At 41.3% G+C, this 20,276-nt stretch overlaps 1 protein-coding gene across 7 annotated transcripts in view; it reads left to right on the forward strand.

Moving 5' to 3' along the window:
- The window catches only part of CEP112 (centrosomal protein 112), a 162,119-nt gene that overhangs the window by 90,365 nt on the left and 51,478 nt on the right, over positions 1 to 20,276 (forward strand). For 6 of the 7 annotated variants that reach the window (XM_059864085.1, XM_059864084.1, XM_059864088.1 and 3 more), the window contains one exon: positions 10,159 to 10,389. In XM_059864085.1, the coding sequence (XP_059720068.1) occupies positions 10,159 to 10,389 (231 nt within the window). Of the gene's footprint in view, positions 1 to 10,158; positions 10,390 to 14,617; positions 14,782 to 20,276 lie in introns of those variants that run through there. The other variant, XM_059864091.1, reaches the window with a different exon arrangement.

Raw genomic sequence — 20,276 nt, forward strand, 5'->3', positions numbered from 1 at the left:
TGATTTATTTTCTTATCTTCATCATATTTAAGTTCCATTAATGCAGTTATTTAGAGTGCCCATTTGAGTGTCTCCATTAAAATTCTGGGTAGAAAGACAGAAGGAAATGAGTCCTTTCCTGGCAGGTCCCTTAGCACTTTTATTCAAACCATTTTGTTTGTACAAGGAAGAATACAAAGGTAAACATTCCTTTCATCAGATAAAAGGAGAGGAGAAAGAAGGCAGAATTTTTAATTTTTGTCTCACTAATCTGTTTCAAAGCAAATTCAGTAAATCAGGGAAGGAGGAACTGCTCTGGATCAGTCTCCAAGGCAAGAGGGCCAAGTCTGTTCCAGGTCTTAGAACAGTGAAATGGAAAATGTATTTAATTGATCTCAGTTTCAGCTTGGTGAGTAATCCTTTGGCTCACCAGTTCTCTGCATTGTTTTGTTACACGTGTAAGCTCAAGGTTCTCCCCTTCAACTAAAACTCATTTTGTGGGGAAGGCAGTGACAATAACCAGCCTAGATGAAGTTCTGCTTTCTAGCTGCTGTTAACTAAATTGGAATCAAATGGACTTATGTAAATTAAGAAATGGAAATAAGCTCTGTTAATTTTAAGCTCTTTGTGGAGCTGTTCAAATGGATGTCTGATTTTCTTTCTTCCCCCCTCTGCTTTTTTTTTTAAGCCCAGTTTGTAGCTTAAGTGCCATTTACATTAACTGGGATTTAGGCATGTGACTGGCTTCTGTAAAAGTCCAGATCTACTTCAGTGCACTTCTTTTGGGGAAAAAAAATCATCAAAATTTGTGTTTTGCTTAATGCCATGTCACAGCAGACCTCAAAAATGTGCTGCCTTTTTCTAAGATGTAGAAACCAGAGTGAGGACAATATTTTGAGTGTAACTTTTCCCTGCTGGCTTTTTGATACCAGTGTGTTTGTTTCTTTTCAGCCTTCATCAATACCTGGCAGAGTCAGTGAACAGTTTGGGGGTTAAATTGCCTGTTAATTGTTGCCTAAGTGGGTTTATTTATAGGAATGGCACAAGCAGACTCATTTTTCCTTCATTTTATTGGAAGTGGAGCTGAGCAGAAGGTAACTATTGTTCTTAGTGAGTCAACACTTCCATGTGGTTCAGGAAATGCTGAACAGGATTAGACAAGACAGAGCAAATACATTGCTACAAAGCAGAATCTCTCTGGAAGGGTGCTGGACCTTCCTTGGGATGATGCTCAGGGCAGGAATTGTGATGAGGGAGGGATGCTGGCCATGGTTTGATGCCAGAGGTGAGTGGTGTTTCCTTCCAGCAGCACTGTACAGGTGGGGTGGTGTTAAACCAGTCCCCACACCAAAGTGAGACCCTGGTAGATACAAGATAAGCAGGGTTAGTAGGAATAAACTTTTATCAGATTCATTAATGTTAGAGGCATTCTTGAGAGCATGCCCAGGGCTGGAATAGCCCAAGAATCTTACCAAGGAGGTTTGACCTTTAAAAGCAGCTTAATGCTGTTAAAATTAATGAAATGAATCTGTAAGTGAGCAGCTCAACACCTCCCTTTACAAATCCCAGGGGTATTTTCAAGAGAGGTGTCAGAGGTGCATGTGCAAAGGTGGGAGGAGATGAGGATGTGTGGGGATGGAGTCCATAGACCTTTGCATAAATCCTGAATGTGGGGATTGAGGTCTGACCCTGCTGAACTGCCACATTTCACCCTTAGTGTCACCTGCACTGCTGGTACTGAGGTTTTCTCACTGGATATTCATCTGTCTGAGCCTGAGGATCTTCCCTTTCACTTGTGCTGTGCAGTTGCAGATCAGAGTGCAGCTTTGCTTGGTGTCACTTCTCCTCCAAGAGCCAAACTTGATTAAATCCAACCAGATTTATAAACTGAGGACCTTTCACTTATGAACATATTAATAACTTCACCCCATCCCTGCAATGTAGTCACATATAGGATATATGGAGAGAAATACATATAAATAGGATGAGGATGGCTGCTTTTTAAGAAGCTCTGCAATAGAACCAACATTCTGGAGGGATTTTCTTCCCCCTCAAGAATGAGAACACTTCAGTGTGCACAACATACTGTATAAGCATACAATGAAATGCATTTCTGAGTATTGAAGCTGATATTTTAGTGTTTCCAGGGAGCCTTAGACCACTGCCCAGGACTGTTTATAATGGTGGGGGTGCTAATTTCTGTCTTTTGCCCTGGAAGGGCTTGCACAGCCCCATGCTCTTGGAATGATCAGTGCTCTTAGGAACTGAGCCCAACCCACGGGTCGCTGAACTGCTGTTCATTTTCACTTCATTTCACACCATTTCATTTATCTGCTCCCTTAAATGCCACATTTATGGGCCTGTGTGTTCTTACCCAAAAGGCATTTAAACTTGACAGTGTAATAGATTGTGCTGTGAAAGCTAAATAGCTGTTTATTACTTATGCCTGCTAATTTGTGCTCTGCCACATCATTACCCATGTGATAATGTGCCACTGGTTTTCTTTGCAAATGAAATCTCATCTTTTAAAGTGTTCATAATATTGACAAATTGCTGATTTTAGGAGTCACGAGAGAAAAAGGTTAATAAATTCTTTACATGTTTTAATTGAAATTGCCATGGTATAGAAAATATTTTTAATATAGTTAAGTGGACATGATTGAGTTCATACAATGCAAAGGAGCCACAAATAGCTGCCAGCTGGCTGGACTGGCCACTTGGAATTCCTTTGGCATGGAGAAAAGCAGGTATAGTGGGAGCAGTGAGTCAGAGTCAGTAGGATGATTTGTGGACAGAAAGATTAGGGCTGTGCCTGGCCCTTGGCTGGCAGGGTCCAGAGGGTAAAAATCACGAGAATAGTTCCTGCAAACCAGAATAAGATCAGTTAAGAGGATTGTTGTCCCTTGCAGAAGCTGGAGTAGAAAAACTTGTTAATATAAACTGGTTTTGTTTTAAGCACAAAATCAGCATTACACACATTTGAAGTTCTTACAGCTACACTTTTTTCTAAGCTCAGAGCTGCAAATATTTGTTTATTTCTCAGACTTCTTTTATGTTAAATGCATTGGTTGTTTCTGTGATGGTGGAGAAACTTGTATGATGTTCCCCAGCATTTGATAAAGCTGTGTTTATTCACAAGAAAGCTGAAGTGGTTCAGATTCCCACTTTGAGCAGATAATCCCCTTTACAGTAAATGTTTTACAGTAAATGTGCCACCAGTCCCTGCATGGCTGGGACAGGACACTTCATGCCCCTCTTCTGGGACACTGCCCTGCTCCTGGGTAAAAGGGACTCATTGTCCCCACTGAATCACTGGGTGTTCCTACTTTGTTCCTTACTTTCCTTTCACTTCTTCATCACCAGAGTGAGATTTGTTTTTATTGCAGCCTGCCTTTCCCTTGACTGGAGTGATCTCCTTTCAGAAACAATCCAGTGCCCAATAACAAATGTTATGGATGCCTCATCCCTCACTGTCACCCCACAGCGTGGCAAGGCACAGAGAGACAAATGTCCCTTTCAGAAGGGCCCAGCTGATGTTCCCCAGCACACACTGCTCGTTTCACTGTTCTTCTCCAAGGGGGAAATGCTGAGAAGGTCTTGGCACGCAGAGGCAGAGGCTGCTTATCTGTGGTCAGATAGGGCTGTGACTTACAGGCTGATATTTGAGGTTATTATCCTAGAGAGGATCTTTGGGATCATCCAGCCTTGTCCATGCTACTGCTCATGGACTCAGTTGTTGTAGGTTTTTTAAAATGCTACATGCCAGCAAAATTAAACCCAGCAAAGTGAGCCCTGTGCAGTCATCTCTGACTGGAGCCAAGTTAACCCAGCACAGAAAACTTCTGAAACTCAGTTTGAGGAGTTGTCAGGAGCCCCTTGAGAAGGGCAGGGGTGTTTAACAGTGATGCTCTGTTCCAGCAGCTCCCAGCAAGGCAGAGCAGTGAGGTTACTGCAGCTTCATCTGCTGGCACATCTTTGTCACTTACTGTAAATCTGCTGCAGCAACACCTCAGCGCCTCTAGAGCTGCACCACGGGGAATAAATTAGGAGTGCATTTCATCTCAGCTCTCCTCTGCCTTGTTTTTGTGACTTCCAGCCAGCCTGGCCACTGGAGCTGAGCGTGGTGCTGGGTGGATGTGGTTTGGTGTGTAATGCACGGGGAGGAGGGGGCAGCGAGCTCCCTGTGCTCACCCCGTCAGGGTGGAGATGCTGTCATGCTCCAGCCTCTTCCTCAGAAACTCATCCAAGGAAATGCTTCATGGGGGTGAAGCAGCAGCTCCTGGAAAATAAAGGGAATTTGTGTTATTATTGTTTTGAATTAGGCCGTAGTCATTCGGTCCATTTCTCATCCCGTTGCCTGTAAGTGGAGCAGAGTTTCAGACATCAGCAACAGATTTTAATTTAAACTTTTTGCCAACTTCATATTTTCTTATGCAATTTACTTTTTAAAATTAAGAGCACATGTTTTCCTTCCAAATAACACGCAGTACATTTATTGGCATTTTAAATAGGCCAAAGTGAGTGACCAACCTTCTTCTTTTTCTTTCAAGTCTATTTTTTCCCTGCAGGCAAATTGCTGTGGGCTTATGACCCACCCTTTTTATGACACTATTTCAGCACAGATATTCTTAGTTAGAATTCTAAGTTATTTCTTTGAAACAGAAATAGACATCACCACCTTGGCCAGCAGTTTCTTCATCTAAGGGACATACAAATATGTCACATAAACCTTTATGAAATCTCTGTCACACAGTTTATGTATTTTTGTTCCATTTGGGAAACTGTGTAAGCTGGTGTTGTCTTTCTATTTGTTGTCCTGTATGTGGATTAATGGTCATTTTACAAAATGCTTCCTTGTTTGGGGCATGTTCCTGTGGCATGGCCATCCTGGGAATTGCTACAAACTTCTCTATCCTTTCTAAAATAGATACAGATCTCTCTTATTTCATGTGCTCGTACCCACACCACCGAAATAGAGACTACAACACTTTGATCCAGAAAAGGCAGCAAGTGGCAGTAACATTTTGGCTCTATTACATACTGTCAGCCCTTATTTCTTATGTTTAATCCTCGTTTAGCACAATAATAATTTGCTTAGATGGCATGTTTAAGGTGAGTTTTTCTAACAGCAGCTCTTGTACTCAAGCAGTTGTTTGGACCATTTGGTTCCCAAACAGAGATTTGGGCAGCCAGAGGAGACTTTGGAAACCAAAACTGAGAAAGAGGACTCAGTGTTACAAAGAAACCATCCTGCCTTTGGATCTGGAGCCTGAGCAGTGAGATTTTGTAACTGCAGCTTTTATTTTCCCACAGAATCATTAAGAAAAGACAGTTGCTCATAAGTTTTATATTTCATGGATTTTTCGCAACTGAGAATTAAGTCATCTTGGGGTTTCTTTTTTTTTCCCCCTTATTTGCCTACATGTAAGTCTAATAATAGTTTATTAAACCTGGCATGTGGAATAGCAGAGTCTTAGTGCTGGAAAGTTTGGGATCCATTTCCCTCAGCAGTGGGGACATATCTGTGTCACACAGAGTTGTCTCGGGCGCTGGGTTGGGCGTAAGCTGCTTCTGCCACTGACTTTGTTTATGGGAAAAACTAATCTGCCTGTGAGAACTGGACTTATTTGAAAGTAATTGACAAGAACTGTGTCTGTGATCCCCAATATAAGCTTTTTCCAGTCACTTTGGAGAGATTAGATGTCTCTTAACATCATCTTACTGGCAGTGAAGTTGCTCCAAAGGGACTCCTTTAATCATATTAGTTTCGCTGCCATCACCCCGTCTTCAGAGCCTTTCTTCTTCCCTAATAGAACCAAATCTGCTTTTGCCATCTATTAGGTCCAACATTAATGCTCCTTTGCATATTAATTACTGTTGCCTTACCTATGACATTCAGCTCACTCTCAGCTGTCCCCAGTTCTGGCTCTGAAGGCTGGGAGCTGATACTTTCTCCTTACAGAAAACACTGGATTGTGTTTCATTTTCTAATGACTTTGTATAAGAACCATTGAATAAAGAAGGAAGTAAAGCTTACAAGGTGTAACAGGAATTTACTTAGTCTTTATTTTGGCTTGTGGTGTCATTTGTGAGCGAATTTTCCTTGTATTATAAAAAGTTAGCCCTGATGTCTTATCCTAAATATTTTAATAAACTTTTTAGGGAACTTCTGAGCAGTGTAATTTCTTAGTTTCACTTATGTGTGTGTATTGGGAGTGTAATTAAAGGAAGTTTTTTATTTTAAAATAGGAGGGGAAAAAATGAGAGCAGGGGAATGAGCTTTCAAAAAGAACTCTCACAGATGAAAAGATAACTGTGGCTATTTCAGGCAGGACTTGCACTGGGGCAGCTGTTAAAAACCCCAAATTCTCAGTGTGTCAGTTTGGAACTCAGACCATATCACCCATCAGCAATTGCAGCTCTTATCTTCATGGAGTTAGTGCTGCTTTGGTTAAGGAAAAGCCAGGCAGGCTGTCATGTTCTTGTGATCTGGAGATGAAATCATTTTCCGAAAGAATTATAAAAGTACATTGTGGATTATAATTATACACTGGAACTTTACATTTTTAGTCTGTATACAGATTTAATAAGAAATTAAACATGTGCAGAGGAAAAGCTCAGGAAAGGAAGGAAAGGATCTAGCACAGATTACAGTATATGAAACATATGTTGGAGATAATGCTGATAGGGCTGAAATATGTGGCCTGTGGTAGAGTTCTGTATACAAATGACGTGCTCATTCCTTCTCCACCATACACACACTCTTACCTTTGACATAGTAGGGACTAATGCCAGTGAGTAATTAAGAAAGCATGGAAGCAAAATAAGTTTCTGAGATGGTTGATATTATTTAATACATGTTACAGCTGGGATAGCTGAAGGACAAACTGAAGGTTTGAAGGGAGATGATGTCTTTTATTACACCATATAGTTCACATAGCTTGAGAAATAGGCAAACTTTCAAGCCTTGATTTTTTTTTTTTTCCTCTCTCAGATCACAGTATTTATAGGAATCTGTCTTGGGAGATTAATGTACAAGGCAATAGATCTGATAGTCATTCATGTCCCAACTTTGGTCAGAAACAAATGTTTCCTTTTCTGAGTTTTGTACTAATGTGGTTCTCAGAGGCTGCAAATAAATGGTGTAGCTGAGTACAGGCAGTGTATTAAAAATGTCTGAAGAAGAAAAATGGTAGTTGGAAAGAAACTGGCATTCCAGGACAATGGGAACTTTAAATATATGCTGCTTTTCCTCAGATTTTCCTGTGAATCCTTTAATGAGCTTGAGCTGAGTCACCTGCACTTACTTGGTAGAACATCAGTTTCTGCTCTCAGTATTGTCGTGTCCTCTGTGAAGGAATTCCAGACAACTGCAAAGTTTCTTGGGAAACAGGGAGGAGAAAGGGGGGAATTCTGTGGGAGTTTTGTAGTGAAAGTGCTCATTTTCAGACTTGCATTTATGAATGAACACGCAGATGTGCTTTCAGTGTCATCCATCTCTCTTAGCTGTAAGGACAGTGCTTTGTGTCCCAGATGTGATGCTCCTGTACCCCAGTGAAGAACCCACGGAGGGAATGGAGTTAGAAAAGGAACTAGAGAGAGTTAGTGAGTGTAATCTGAAGCAATAGGTGTGTGTCTACTCCTGTGGTAAAATAGCAGAGTGAATTCTGTGCAATTAGGAGTTGTTGGAACTCTGGTCCCTGAGAATTTCAGACTTTCTGTGCTGCCAGGCTCTGACCCCCAGGAGAACACTGCACTGACCTGAGGCTGTGGAGAAGCTTCCAAAATGGAATGGTAGAGCTGGGATTGTGGGGGTGGAGTTTGAATAGAAGTGTGTGATATCCCATAGTAGAAAACTCAGAGTTTAAGGGTTTAGAATACAGTAATACATATGAAGCAAGATAAAGATTTTAGGACAGAAGCTAGTCCTTCTTCTTCACCTTCTTCACCTTCTTCTCCATAAGTTCAAGTAGTATTGTGTAATTAGATTAAAAAATCCACATCACAGAGCACAAGTACTTAGTTATTAGATTCAAAATAAAAATAATTTAAGTGCCATTTCTTAATTAGACAGTTTATCCTTAAAAAACCTTATAGAAAGAGAAATATGTCTCCATTTTTAACTTGTTAAAGTACTGTAAAACTCACAACTTGTGAGACTAAACATCTAAATCCGAACAAGCAACACCATCTTGCACATTTAATCCCCACCCTGACCTTAGGAGAAAAAAACCAATAAAACTCAGCAAGGAGTGACACAGCTTTATTCCTGTCACTTCCATCCTCCCCCTTGTGTTCCCCCCTCGGGGGCAGGCAGTGATTGATAAATGATGGATGATGCTCTGATGGCTCATTAGAAGGATGCAGGTCATTTCTTAAGGATAATAAAAGAAGGCATGGCTAGGACATGTAGTGGTTGTGTGCCACAAGCTCAGTTTCTCCTCCAGAAGGGTCCATCTCACCCGTGCTTTGGGCAGGGGAGCTGTATTTAACCATGTGCAGGAAGAGAAAGGGAGGAACAAGAAGTGCCAGGAAAAGGGACAGAGCATCCTCTGAGTCTGCTCCTAGCCCAGGTGACAGCCTGTTGGAGGAAACCTGTGCTCTGAACAGAGAGAGGCTGTGAGAGAAGCAGAGAAAAGAATGATCAAAACAATTCTTATCTCATTTGCTGCTCCTGTGTTTGTGCACACGTGGAATGTGTTGAAAGATTATTTACCTGAAGGAATTTTGGTAATTGGATTCAGTTTGGTAATTGAATTTGATATTATCTCTCTGTTCCAGAGCAGTAATATTTTATTGTTTTTGTTTTGTAGAGCCTGTGCACATTAAATTACATTTGGTTCTTGAACGTTTCTGACACAGTGATAGTGATTCACCAACTAATATTAGTAAAGATGAGTGTAGTACATTTGGCTTTGTTGGAGAAAATCTAGCAAAACCAGCAATGTGGTGCCAAAAGATCAAGTAAAAGCAAAACATGATGCCAAAAGATCAAGAAGAAATGTATTTCAGAAAGAGGAAATATTTTTAATGTATATTAGCACAAAGAATGCAGATTATTTAATCTGTCTTGATAGTGCCTTTCCACAAATCCTTTTAAAACCAGTTTCCTCTGTAGTGTGTCCCTCTTGGCACTGCTCCTTCTTATTGCTCCAAAGAAAAAGCAGGATGATGGTGGACCAGGAACATGGTGACAGGAATTGCATCATCCCTCAGGGGAGCCATTTGGAAGAGTCTTCAATCAACAGAGCCAAAGAAGAAGAAAAAGATGGTAGAATCATGGGTTTCATTTTTCCTTGGCCAGTCAGTCAAAGCTGTGTCCTGACTGTTGGGAGACAATCAGGAGTTTTCTTTAGTATCTTTTAGTATTCTTTAGTATTCTTTGTAATCTAGTCTCAGAATCTCTGCTGCTCACAGTGACCCCTAGATGTGTCAGAAAGTCTCTTTTCCCAGCCCAGCAGTCAAAGAAGGAGTCAGAACTCTTCTATTCTCATTCTCAAGGCTGTTTATTGTTTCTCATCTATAAAATTCTTTCTCCGACCCTCCGTGGTCTGTCTGGCAGGTCGGGTTGAGGCACACTGCCCATCCTTGGGGCAGTGTCATCTTTTTATACTAAAAACTGTGTGTACATTATTTACCATAACTTCCCAATACCTATCACCTGTGTTAGTGAGTTTCTGCTCTAAACCAATCTAAAAGTGCCGACATCACCCAGAAAATGGAGGCCAAGGAGAAGGAAAAAGGACAAGGCATGCCCAAGTTCCTCCATCTTGGGACCCCGAGCCCCCATTCGAAAAACCTCAAAAATCTATTCTTCACCCTGTGATGAATTCACTATTATTCTACTTAAACTTTTATTCCTTGTAAATCCTCATATAAGGTTGGTAATTTTTTCCATGGGTCAAGATCAAAGGCCCAGGGGTCTTGGGCTCTGTGCCAAGGTCTGTGAGCCCCCTGGGCAGGGGCTCGAGCCCTCCAGGGCAGCCAGAGGGATCTCCTGGGTTCTGACAGTACAGTTATAGTATAATACAGTATAATAAAGTAATTAATTAGCCCTCTGATATCATGGAGTTCTGCCATCATTCTTCCCCCCCATCGGGCCTTCCTAGCACCAACAGAACCCAGGGGGGTTTGTGCTGTGGGTTTGGGTTTTGTCACTTTGTTTGCTCTTCCCCTCAGGTGATCTCTGGTTTGGAGAACCAAATCCGCAAGCTGAGGGAGGAGCTGATCCAGGCAAACGCCCTGAGGAACCATCAGCTGCTGGACCTGAGCCTGCAGAGGGACGAGGAGAAGCTGAAGGCATCTCGAGACAAGGAGGAAGCGCTGAACAGCCTGAAGGTGGAGATGGAAAAAGTGATCTCAGACCTGAAGAAGAGGCACATGGCGGAGACAGAGGCAGCCTTGAAAAAGGTAAGGGATTGACAACGAGCAGCTCCACGGGGCAGAAGGGGAGGGATCACCCCAAAGGTCAGCTGGGCAAGGCTTCCCTGAGGAAAAATGTTCAGGGATCACTTGAGTTGAAGGAACAGATGCAGACCATGGGATGTCAGAGTCACAGCAGGAGCGTGGGGTGGTTTGGGGTTCTTTGCTCTGGGCACGCTGGGGCTGGGCAGCACCTCCAGCAGGGATGGAAGGTGCCATGAGGGTCCAACAGCACTTTAAAAACACAGGTGATTTCACAGGTGAAGCCAGCCAGGAGCAGGCTGATCTTCCTCTGCTGGGATAGAGACAGTGGAGAGGGTGGTTCTGCCTAGCCAAACTTTTTCTCCCTTAAAAAGAGGGTGAGCTTCTTAAGGAGGGAAAAACTCAGGCTCAGGGTGCAAGGAAATTGTGTCTGGTTGCTCCCAGTGGCTGGTCTAATTTTGCCTGTGGTGTACATCAGGTGAGAAAGGACTCTGGTAAGATTTGAAAATAGAAATTAATGTTTCAGATTGATCAAGGCTTCTCTCCCATTGTTCTGTGGGGTCACTGCCCACATTCCTGCTTGTTGAGCATCCCTTGGACCCCTGTCTTGAATTCAAGTATTCTCCCCCATTAGGGAGCTAAAACATGCAAGTTTTATTTCAAAAGCCAAACCAAAAAAACCCTACTTAATATTTATGGTAGACTGTGTATGTGTAAGCAGATAGTTGTTGAAGTCTCTTTTATACATTGCATTAAGGCACTAAATCACACATTTTCTTGCAAGGGGATGTGCAGTGGCACAAATTAACAATCTGCATGGAGTGTTTGAGCAGCCTTTGTGCAAGTGACATTTCATTTACCTGCGTCAGGTTCTTGGTCTGTAATTTTAAAGAGCATTCGGAGGATTATGTTGGAAATCAGCCAGCCTGAAGCCATTAAATGGCTGTGATCAACAATTCAGAATCTTTTCTGAATGTAAGGAAAGCTCTGCTTGGCATAATTATTTAAAGCCAAGGTCACAGAAAGTATTTAAACCTTTGAAATTCATCATTAAAGGATTAATTTTAACTCAGGAAGACATTGTCATTTTTGCTTAAAAATGGAATTTGAATCTCAATTCTTTTCTTTCTTTGATCTTTTTTTACATGTGTAGTATAGCAAAAGAAAAGTTAACTTCTTTACATCCTCAAATTAAAGTAACAAATAATCCTTCATAGGGCAATATCTCTAATAGTCTTGAATTGTCATTTCTGTCAGAAATACTGGTTTTCTTTAATTTGTTGGATTTTTTTTCTATTTTTCTAAAAATTTGCTAATTTTAAGCTATATTAACTGCTATTGTATTTTTTTTTTCTTTAACCTACTTCCCTATTTTTACCCTAATCTGAAGAGCACGTGTTGAGTAAAAGATAGGAGGGGAAAAGAAAAAAGTATCTCTGTTGAAAAGTCTTTCACAGACATGTGAAAATACCTGGCATTACCTTCAAATCTCCCTTCCCCATTCTGTTTCATTTCTGTCTTGCAATTGTAGGACTGTGGAAATTGGCCACAAAATCCAAAACTCGAAGTAGCTTTGAAGACAAACTCCATTTGAAGCTCAAAAGTAGCAGTTTCAGCTAATTTAGTTCAAATCTTGGTCCTAGTCCACAGAACCTTGATGAAGATGATTTTATCCAAGAAGGGGATAAAAAACCATCTTAATTGCATCATGAGCCTTGAAATTTGTTTTTGAAAATATTTTCTACCAGATCTTGTTACCTGGAGATTTAGGGCAACATGAGGAAAAAAATTGTTCTCAAAATTTACTTTTTTTGGTGCCAATTCTGTGAAGATTGCTTAAAAGTCCAGTGGGAAGTTGAATTTCACAGTTTAGGCGTGGAACATCTGACTGGCCAGATTTTCTGAAGGTCACTCCATTCTCAGTGAGGGATCTCATTCCTCTGTGATCTGCTCTGGGAATAATGTTAATTTCTGTGTGGATTGCTTTGTGTCACTGTGGACTGTTGTTAACGTGAACATGAGGAAATAGAAAAGAAATGATTCATACTTCAATGACAAGACAAACAGAGCTGTAAAAGGGTGAAGAAGATCCAGGATTCCTCTGGCATTGCCCTCCTGCTGCTGTGGGGGTGAGAAGGAGAAGAGTGAGGAGCAGAGACAGGGGAAGGAAGAGTCTTCATTACAGGCACACTGAATGTTTAAATGTTTGTTGGTGGTTGTGGACATCTTTTTGATATTTAGGGACACATGATTTATTGAGGTCTTTAATTTTCTGTTGCTTAAAAATCCCATCTGTAAGGCTGGGAGGTTGTTAATTGTGGTGTCAGTTCCTGAGCACTCCCTTAGCACTTGGGGGTTGGTGTCTGGTGGAGATTCCTGGGACACTGTGAGGATTGTGCACCTTTTGTCCTGCTTTGCTCCTGTAAGATATGGAGGTGTTTTCAGCATTTTCTCTACTTACCTGGTGGAGCTGACAGAAGTTTTAGGATCATTTTTCTGCAAGGTGTTCTCACCTTGTTAGGAGGGTAGGAAGGCACAGGATGCCCAGGGAAGCTGTGGCTGCCCCTGGACCCTGGCAGTGCCCAGGGCCAGGCTGGGGCAGCCTGGGACAGTGGAAGGTGTCCCTGCCATGGCAGGGGTGGCACTGGATGGGCTTTAGGGTCCCTCCCAACCCCAGCCACTCCATGGTTGTTGGGTGTTTGGAGCACACAGCCCTGGAGCTGCTGGGCAGGGCCAGGTGTGCTCCAGGTTGCATCAGCAGCACTTGGGGCACTCCTGAGCCAGGTGCAGCGGAGTGCACAAAGCTGGGAGCAGCTCCAGGTTTGCCAGGAATGACTGAGAGCAGGAGACAAAGTCTGAGTGTGTGCAGATGTGGGGCTTGGCACTGTTTGTAACGTTCTGGGGGATTTTCTTGGCAGAGGAAATGAGCGTTCAGCAAGCACGGCCCGAGCAGAGCAGTGGACAGGCTAACAATGCTCAAAGGAAGCAACCTTGGAACACTGAAAATATCTCATTAAAAAGCTCCCTTTGAGCAGCACACATGAGTAAACTGGAGTGGGAGAAGATGATGATGGGGTTTTTTTTTTTTTTTCCTCTCTAAATAATTTTCAACATTTAGCTTTTTATTGACTTCTTTTCTATATTTAAATAGATCTTTTGACTCATTCTGTTAAAGGTTTATGCAGGTTCCAGGAACATCTAATTCTCTGTCAGTGCTGCTTTTCTTGTGGAGAAGTAATTTACATTTTTGTGTATTGACTGTACTGAACACACATGAAATTTGATTATAGGACAAATCTGCACTCAAAAAATCCCCAAAACTGAGTTAAACACTATTTTTGGGGCTGCTTCTGATGGAAGGGAGCTGTGAAGTGGTTCCCTCTGGAGAGATGGGACACCAAAGTGGCATAAAACCTGGCCAGAGCCACACAGATCCTGCTTGTAGACTTTAATGATGTTGATGTTAGTTGTACTCTGAGGTGTCTGTGATTTTAAATCAAATCTGATGTTTACAGTTTTTACCTGGTACAATCACTATACCTGTATCTTGTATCAAATCTTGGTCCTAGTCTACAGAACCTTGATGAAGATGATTTTATCCAAGAGGGGGAAAAAAACATCTTAATTGCAGCATGAGCCTTAAAATTTTTTTATGAAAATATTTTCTACCAGATCTTGTTACCTGGAAATTTAGGGCAATATGGGAGAAAAATTAGCTCTCTAAATTTACTCTTTTTTTTGGTGCCAATTCTGTGAAGATTGCTTAAAAATCCAGTGGGAAGCTGAATTTCACAGTTTAGGCATATCTGTGTGTGTATCTGGTGTGAAGTCCACATAAAACTCAGATACTTGGGGACCTTAAAGCTCAGGTCACTCTGAAAGTGACCACTTCTTAATTAGAAATAATTATTCTGTATTACAGCTTTGTTGCAATATAATGTTTTTTTAATGGGGCCCTTTTCAAAACTCTTCAGACAGTGTCCCATGGATGGGTACTTATTTTCTGAGCAACTTCTTGCTCCTAATTTACAAATAAGGTACTGATAATGTGCCCTAGGGAACATTTCAGTCCCTCCTTCAGCATCAGGCTCAGTGCTGCTGGGTTAATTCCTTTAATTCCTCACCCAGCACAGCCCAAGAACAGCCCAGTTGGATGGAACTCCCTGGGCATATTTTCATGCTGCATATGCAGGAATATCTGTGATTCACAGTATCTGTTCTGGCACTGTTGCAGATGATGTCACACTGTTCAGCACTGGCAAAGAGAGATAGAAGATGAAGGGAAGGAATATGACATCTTCTGAGATGAAAGATGCTCCAAGAGATACTTGATTAAAAGTATTGAGTTGTCCCTAAGCAGTTTCTTCTGCTCCTAAAGTAAAAGCATCTTGTGCCTTCCATGAGTTCCCATTTCTGAGTCCTGTCTCTCCAGCTCTGCTTCTTCTCTGCCAACTCCACATTTCATTTGCACCAAAAATGGTTCCATCTTTGTCCCTAAGACCTTCTGAGAAGTGGCTGTGATGGAACCTTTGATCTGACACCTTTCACTTCATTAACTTGGAGACTGAAGCCACAGTTGCAGATAACTTTGTTTGTGATGAGTTTTCACACTCACTGCAGTGATTCCCTGGTTATTTACATGGGGGCAAACAGGTCAGCCATAAAAAGTGCATGTGTATTCCTCCCAAGTGGAATGATCTCATTAAATTATGTCTAATTGTAATGCAGACCTGTTTGTGTCCTTGCTGAATGCAAGCAGGACCCCCACCAGTTGTAGATGTGCCATTTTTTTAAACTTGTTTTGAGTCTATTACATCAATTATTTAGCTTAGGCCCCAGCTATGAAGAATTTAAAGAGCCTCCAATTCTTACCAAGAAGAGTTGGATGTTTCCCAAGTCTCCTGATTTTTTTCATTATAATTCAAGAACTGTTGTCTCTGATATTATCTCTCTGTTCCAGAGCAGTAATATTTTATTGTTTTTGTTTTGTAGAGCCTGTGCACATTAAATTACATTTGGTTCTTGAACGTTTCTGACACAGCAATAGTGATTCACCAACTAATATTAATAAAGATGAGTGTAGTACATTTGGCTTTGTTGGAGAAAATCTAGCAAAACCAGCAATGTGGTGCCAAAAGATCAAGTAAAAGCAAAATATGATGCCAAAAGAACAAGTAAAAGCAAAACATGATCAAGAAGAAATGTATTTCAGAAAGAGGAAATATTTTTAATGTATATTAGCACAAAGAATGCAGATTATTTAATCTGTCTTGATAGTGCCTTTCCACAAATCCTTTTAAAACCAGTTTCCTCTGTAGTGTGTCCCTTTTTGCACTGCTCCTTCTTATTCCTCCAAAGAAAAAGCAGGATGATGGTGGACCAGGAACATGGTGACAGGAATTGCATCATCCCTCAGGGGAGCCATTTGGAAGAGTCTTCAATCAACAGAGCCAAACAAGAAGAAAAAGATGGTAGAATCATCTCAGGGATATTTCACTCAAATAGGACTAAACAGAATTTATGGCACTCTCCCTTCTGGAGATGTTTCAAAGCAAGAGCTGCAGTTATTCACAGAGTTACTCTGCTCCTATCTCCTTTAAAAAAAATAAAAATAAAAACTCTGAAAAAACAATCCAGGAAGCAACAAGTCAGATTTCTGCTCCTCAGCTGTATTCATAAATCTGGTTCCAGAGTTAGGAGCCAGGAGAAGTTATACCAACTGTCACTGTGGGGAAAAAATGTGCACCCATGAGCAACAGGCTGACTTTTTAATATCTTCATTAATGTCTGCAGGGAGGTCAGGCACCATTATTTGCATTCACAAATAGCACCACAGGTTAAAAATGAAAAGGATTGAAGCAATGCTGTTAAGAAATGAGAACCAGACAAAAGCTAAATGATAAATTATGACAAAATATGGAATTAAAAAGATGGCTTTCAGCAGGGCAAGGACTGATGTGATTAAAATTAAAGCTCGATCATGTGGCCCATCTTTCAGCACACTTTACTCATGTCCTGTCATATCAATGAGAGCTGGGTAGTTGTTGGAGAAATTTACCTGTTTTTTTTGGGTTTAGTGGGTTTTTAACCAACTGGAATTCATCTGAAGTGTCTGTTGAAGAAGCAATCACAGGTGGGGCTTTTTTGTTGTCTCTGTCTCCTCTTTCTTTTTCAAGTGTGTGCCCAAGCTCCCCTCCCAGTTCTGCAGCACCTGGGCACACGCTGCCTCTTCTCCATCCCAGAACTTCCAGGATTTATCCTTCAGAGTGTTTTCATAAGATCAAGACTCACAAAGTCCTGGGGATGGTGGGTAAGGTGAATGCTGAGGTTTTGCCAGTGGCAGAACAACTGGTTTAATTATTTTTTCAATCGTTTCCCGAGCCTTTCTTCACTCTCCAAACAACCTGTAACACACTGACTTTATCTTGTAATACACAATTGCTTATTATTTCAGCTTTATTAAATAGTTTTAAAAGCCCAGTTGAATCATTACCTCATGCTCTCCCTTTTTGCCCAATACCTCGTGTCCTGGAAAAGGCTGATTGCTTGTAGGTCCAGTTTTATCTAATTTATTTCTCTCATTTTATTTATCCTTGCATTCCTGGGTACTTGATAATATTTGGAAAACATTGGCTGTTTTCCAGTGTGGTGCTGACTGTAACTTGAGATTACTGGTGGATTTTTTTATTTTAACAATTTGGCCAATTCATTCTTAGATTTGTTGAGAATTCTGGAGTGAGGGCTGGGTTCCTGGTCAGGTGTGGCAGGAAGGATTCCCTGCTCCTGGACCCCAGTCCCTGCAGCCATCCCTGCTGGTTTCACTGGGACTCCTGCATGGTTTTGGTTGTCCAAACAACAAGAACTGGTGTTTGTTCCTTGGAATTAGAGGTAGAAAATCCTCCTCTGTCCATGAGCTCCACACTCTTACTTTGCTTGGAAGTTTCTGGGATGATGCATCCTTTGCACAAAGACTTTCTCAAGTCCCCCAGACCCCAGAGCCAGCACAAGCCACTGCAGGAGGTGCCCATGGAACGTGGCCATCACATCCCTGCTTAGGTCAGCACAACAAAATAAAACAGATTTCCAAGTAGCTTTGTTCAGGAAGAATGCTCAGTGATCAAGACCAAATTCATGTAAAACATAATGATTGTTTTTAAATATGGCACATTTTGAAGACATTGTTTACACTCATTTGCTCTTTCTTCATATCATTATCATAGAGAAAAGCTGCAGGTGGCTTTTTTCTTCTTCCTTTTGGAGAAGGAGTGTTTGGGAAATAGGGAAGGGGTAAAACAATGTTATTAGTCCTTCAGAGTCATTAATATGAAGAAAGAAAAGTGCTCCAAAATGACTTGCTTACAGCTGCAGAACATGTCATGGAGTAAAACCCACCTTCATTAAATGGGTGAGAACGAATTCTAATTGTTTTGAAGTTCTTATGATCAGTCTGTATGTGCTTCATTGTAACATGATACTAAAGTGCCTCAATTATGATTTGTATATTTTGGTGCCAGAAGGGTTTTTTTCTTATGCTAAATTATTAAGTTCTGTCAGCTGCTGGGCTGTCATATAGAGATACAGTAAATCACATTATATTTTGTCATGGATTACACAGAGCAATAAATTTGGGAACAGAGATCAAAGTAGTTTCACAATCACATCTGAGTGTAGGAGGGGTGTTTAACTTGTAGAAAATCTGATTTAGGTGAAACTGTTGCAGTTCTTGTGTGAATTTGAAATGAATTTAAATGTTTGCTTGAAAATGAATAAGGTACAAATCCCCAAAAGAGTTCTCCTGTATTTAGTTCAGAGGAGCTAATTCTGACCTACAGCTGCGGGACAGAGAACAGATAAATAATTAAACATTGGGAATGTTAAGAGTCTTGCAATGCCTTATTTATGTTTTCAATTGCTTTGATGATGGAGCAATATATTCCATTTTCTTTTTAATTGGCCTTTGCTGGACTTGGGAAGTTTCTCCTCGGCTCGGCAACGCGCTCTGGCTCGGGAAGTTGTCTCTCTTTTGGGGAAGCTTTGTCATATTTAAAATACAAAATTAATCCATCATAATCTTGCTAAGGAGCACTGATGGCTTCAGATCACAGATTTGTTGAGGGATATGGCTGTATTTTCAGTGTCTGTCTTTCCAGCTGTAGGAGCTTAACTTTTGTTGGGCTCTTGTCTAACGATGTAACTTCAAAACACTGAGTTAACTTTGTGATACCAAGTTAATGTATTGATACCAAGCTAATTCAGGGGTACAGTTTGTCCTTTGTTCCCACTTTTTCTTCTATTTAATAGCAAAGATTCTGTCTTAAAATGATACATACATAGAATGTCTTTCTACTCATTGTCCTCTTAATAAATGCTTGTTCTTGCCACAAAATTCAACTTAAGACAATGCAAAATCTAAAGACTTCATTCTTATCCCTTTTTAATTCTTTCAGGAGCCCTAAAGTCTCTCCTTGGCAAAAATCCAGGTGTGTGAATTTAGCTGATAAATAATGACAAAGTGCCTGGGTCTCAGAAATCTCCAGTTTCAGAAAGAATCAGGTTTTGTAAAGCTCAGATTAAACAGTTTTTAACTGAGTCAAGTCGTGGATCAGTGTCACATCTTGGGACTGCTGCCTTCTACGTGTGGAGGAAGCTTTAGCTTTGACTTGCATCTTCCAAGGTGTTTCCCAGCCTGTCCCCTCGTGGTTTGGCTGGGTCCCAGCTCTGGGGGTACCAGAAATGTCTGGGCCTGAGTGGTTCTGGAAACTTCTTTATGTCAGAGTGGGGGAGAGCCCGAGCTCATGAGAGGAGTGAGGTGTCTGCATTTCCCAGGGATGGAGGCAGCTTGTCAAAGCTCAAATAATTCCTGTTGGCTGCACATTCTCTTTGTTGAAGCTCTGGAAAAGAACATGCCAGCACTTTTGATACAACATCCTAAACTCAGTTTAAATAACCACCCCTGTTTGGTTGGATGGAACAGGAGAAAAGCAGGAAATATTAGAATGGTAATGCAGGAATGTGATTTGGGGTCTCTAAAGTGAAGGGTGTTGCAGTCTCCCCATCTTCACCAGGTTTACTCCATCTTGCTGGAATGTGGAGCTGTGGGAAGAATCATGCCATAAATGTAAAACCTGACCCCAAAGTTGGTGAAATAGGAAGATAATGAGAAATATTAACCCCAGCTGTCTGGTGTGATGGATGGCAGAAGCAGTGACATCTGTGATGATCATTTGAATCTCTTCATTTGCAGGAATCTCTGTCACCACAAAACACCAGACTGATTTCACCAAGGGTCATCTTACAGGTGATTGATGAGAGTAAATCAAACAAAATTCAGCCATCTTTGTCTGTGCTGTCCATGATCCCAGAGCTTATCACACCCAGCAATCTTTTGGTAAAATGTCCCAGAACAGCTTCAGATTAAACCACAATTCTCTGCCAGTCCTTTGAGTGCCTGATGCACTCACCAGTACTGTCTTCTGTACAGGGTAGTTCAAGCATTAAACAATTGCATGTGGCAAACCCAGGCTGTTAATCTGGTTTTAAATCCTTGTCTTGTATGCAAGGCTGGTATTTTAGGCCAGTTTGTTTGAAATAATGTTCCTGGCTGGCAGCAATATTAACTGGAAATCAGCGTTAGTGATGCTGGGGAATATTTAGATGAGTAAATCCATTTGGATGAAGGTAATAATTGTGTCCTGGTGCAAGGCTGGTGCAGCTTGGGCATCAGCCACCCTGCAGCTGGAGTCCCACAGAAGACCTTCTGGGTGAGTTCAAAATGCCTGTATTTCATTCCTCTGCATGATTTCAGAATCATTAGAAGTACTCTGTTGGTTTAAATGAGAGGTGTGGAATTTGGAGTTTTCCTAAGGCACAGTTTGCAGAAGCAGTTTCTCAGT

The sequence above is a fragment of the Haemorhous mexicanus genome, chromosome 20 (genome assembly GCF_027477595.1).
Source record: "Haemorhous mexicanus isolate bHaeMex1 chromosome 20, bHaeMex1.pri, whole genome shotgun sequence".
Classification (NCBI taxonomy): domain Eukaryota; kingdom Metazoa; phylum Chordata; class Aves; order Passeriformes; family Fringillidae; genus Haemorhous; species Haemorhous mexicanus.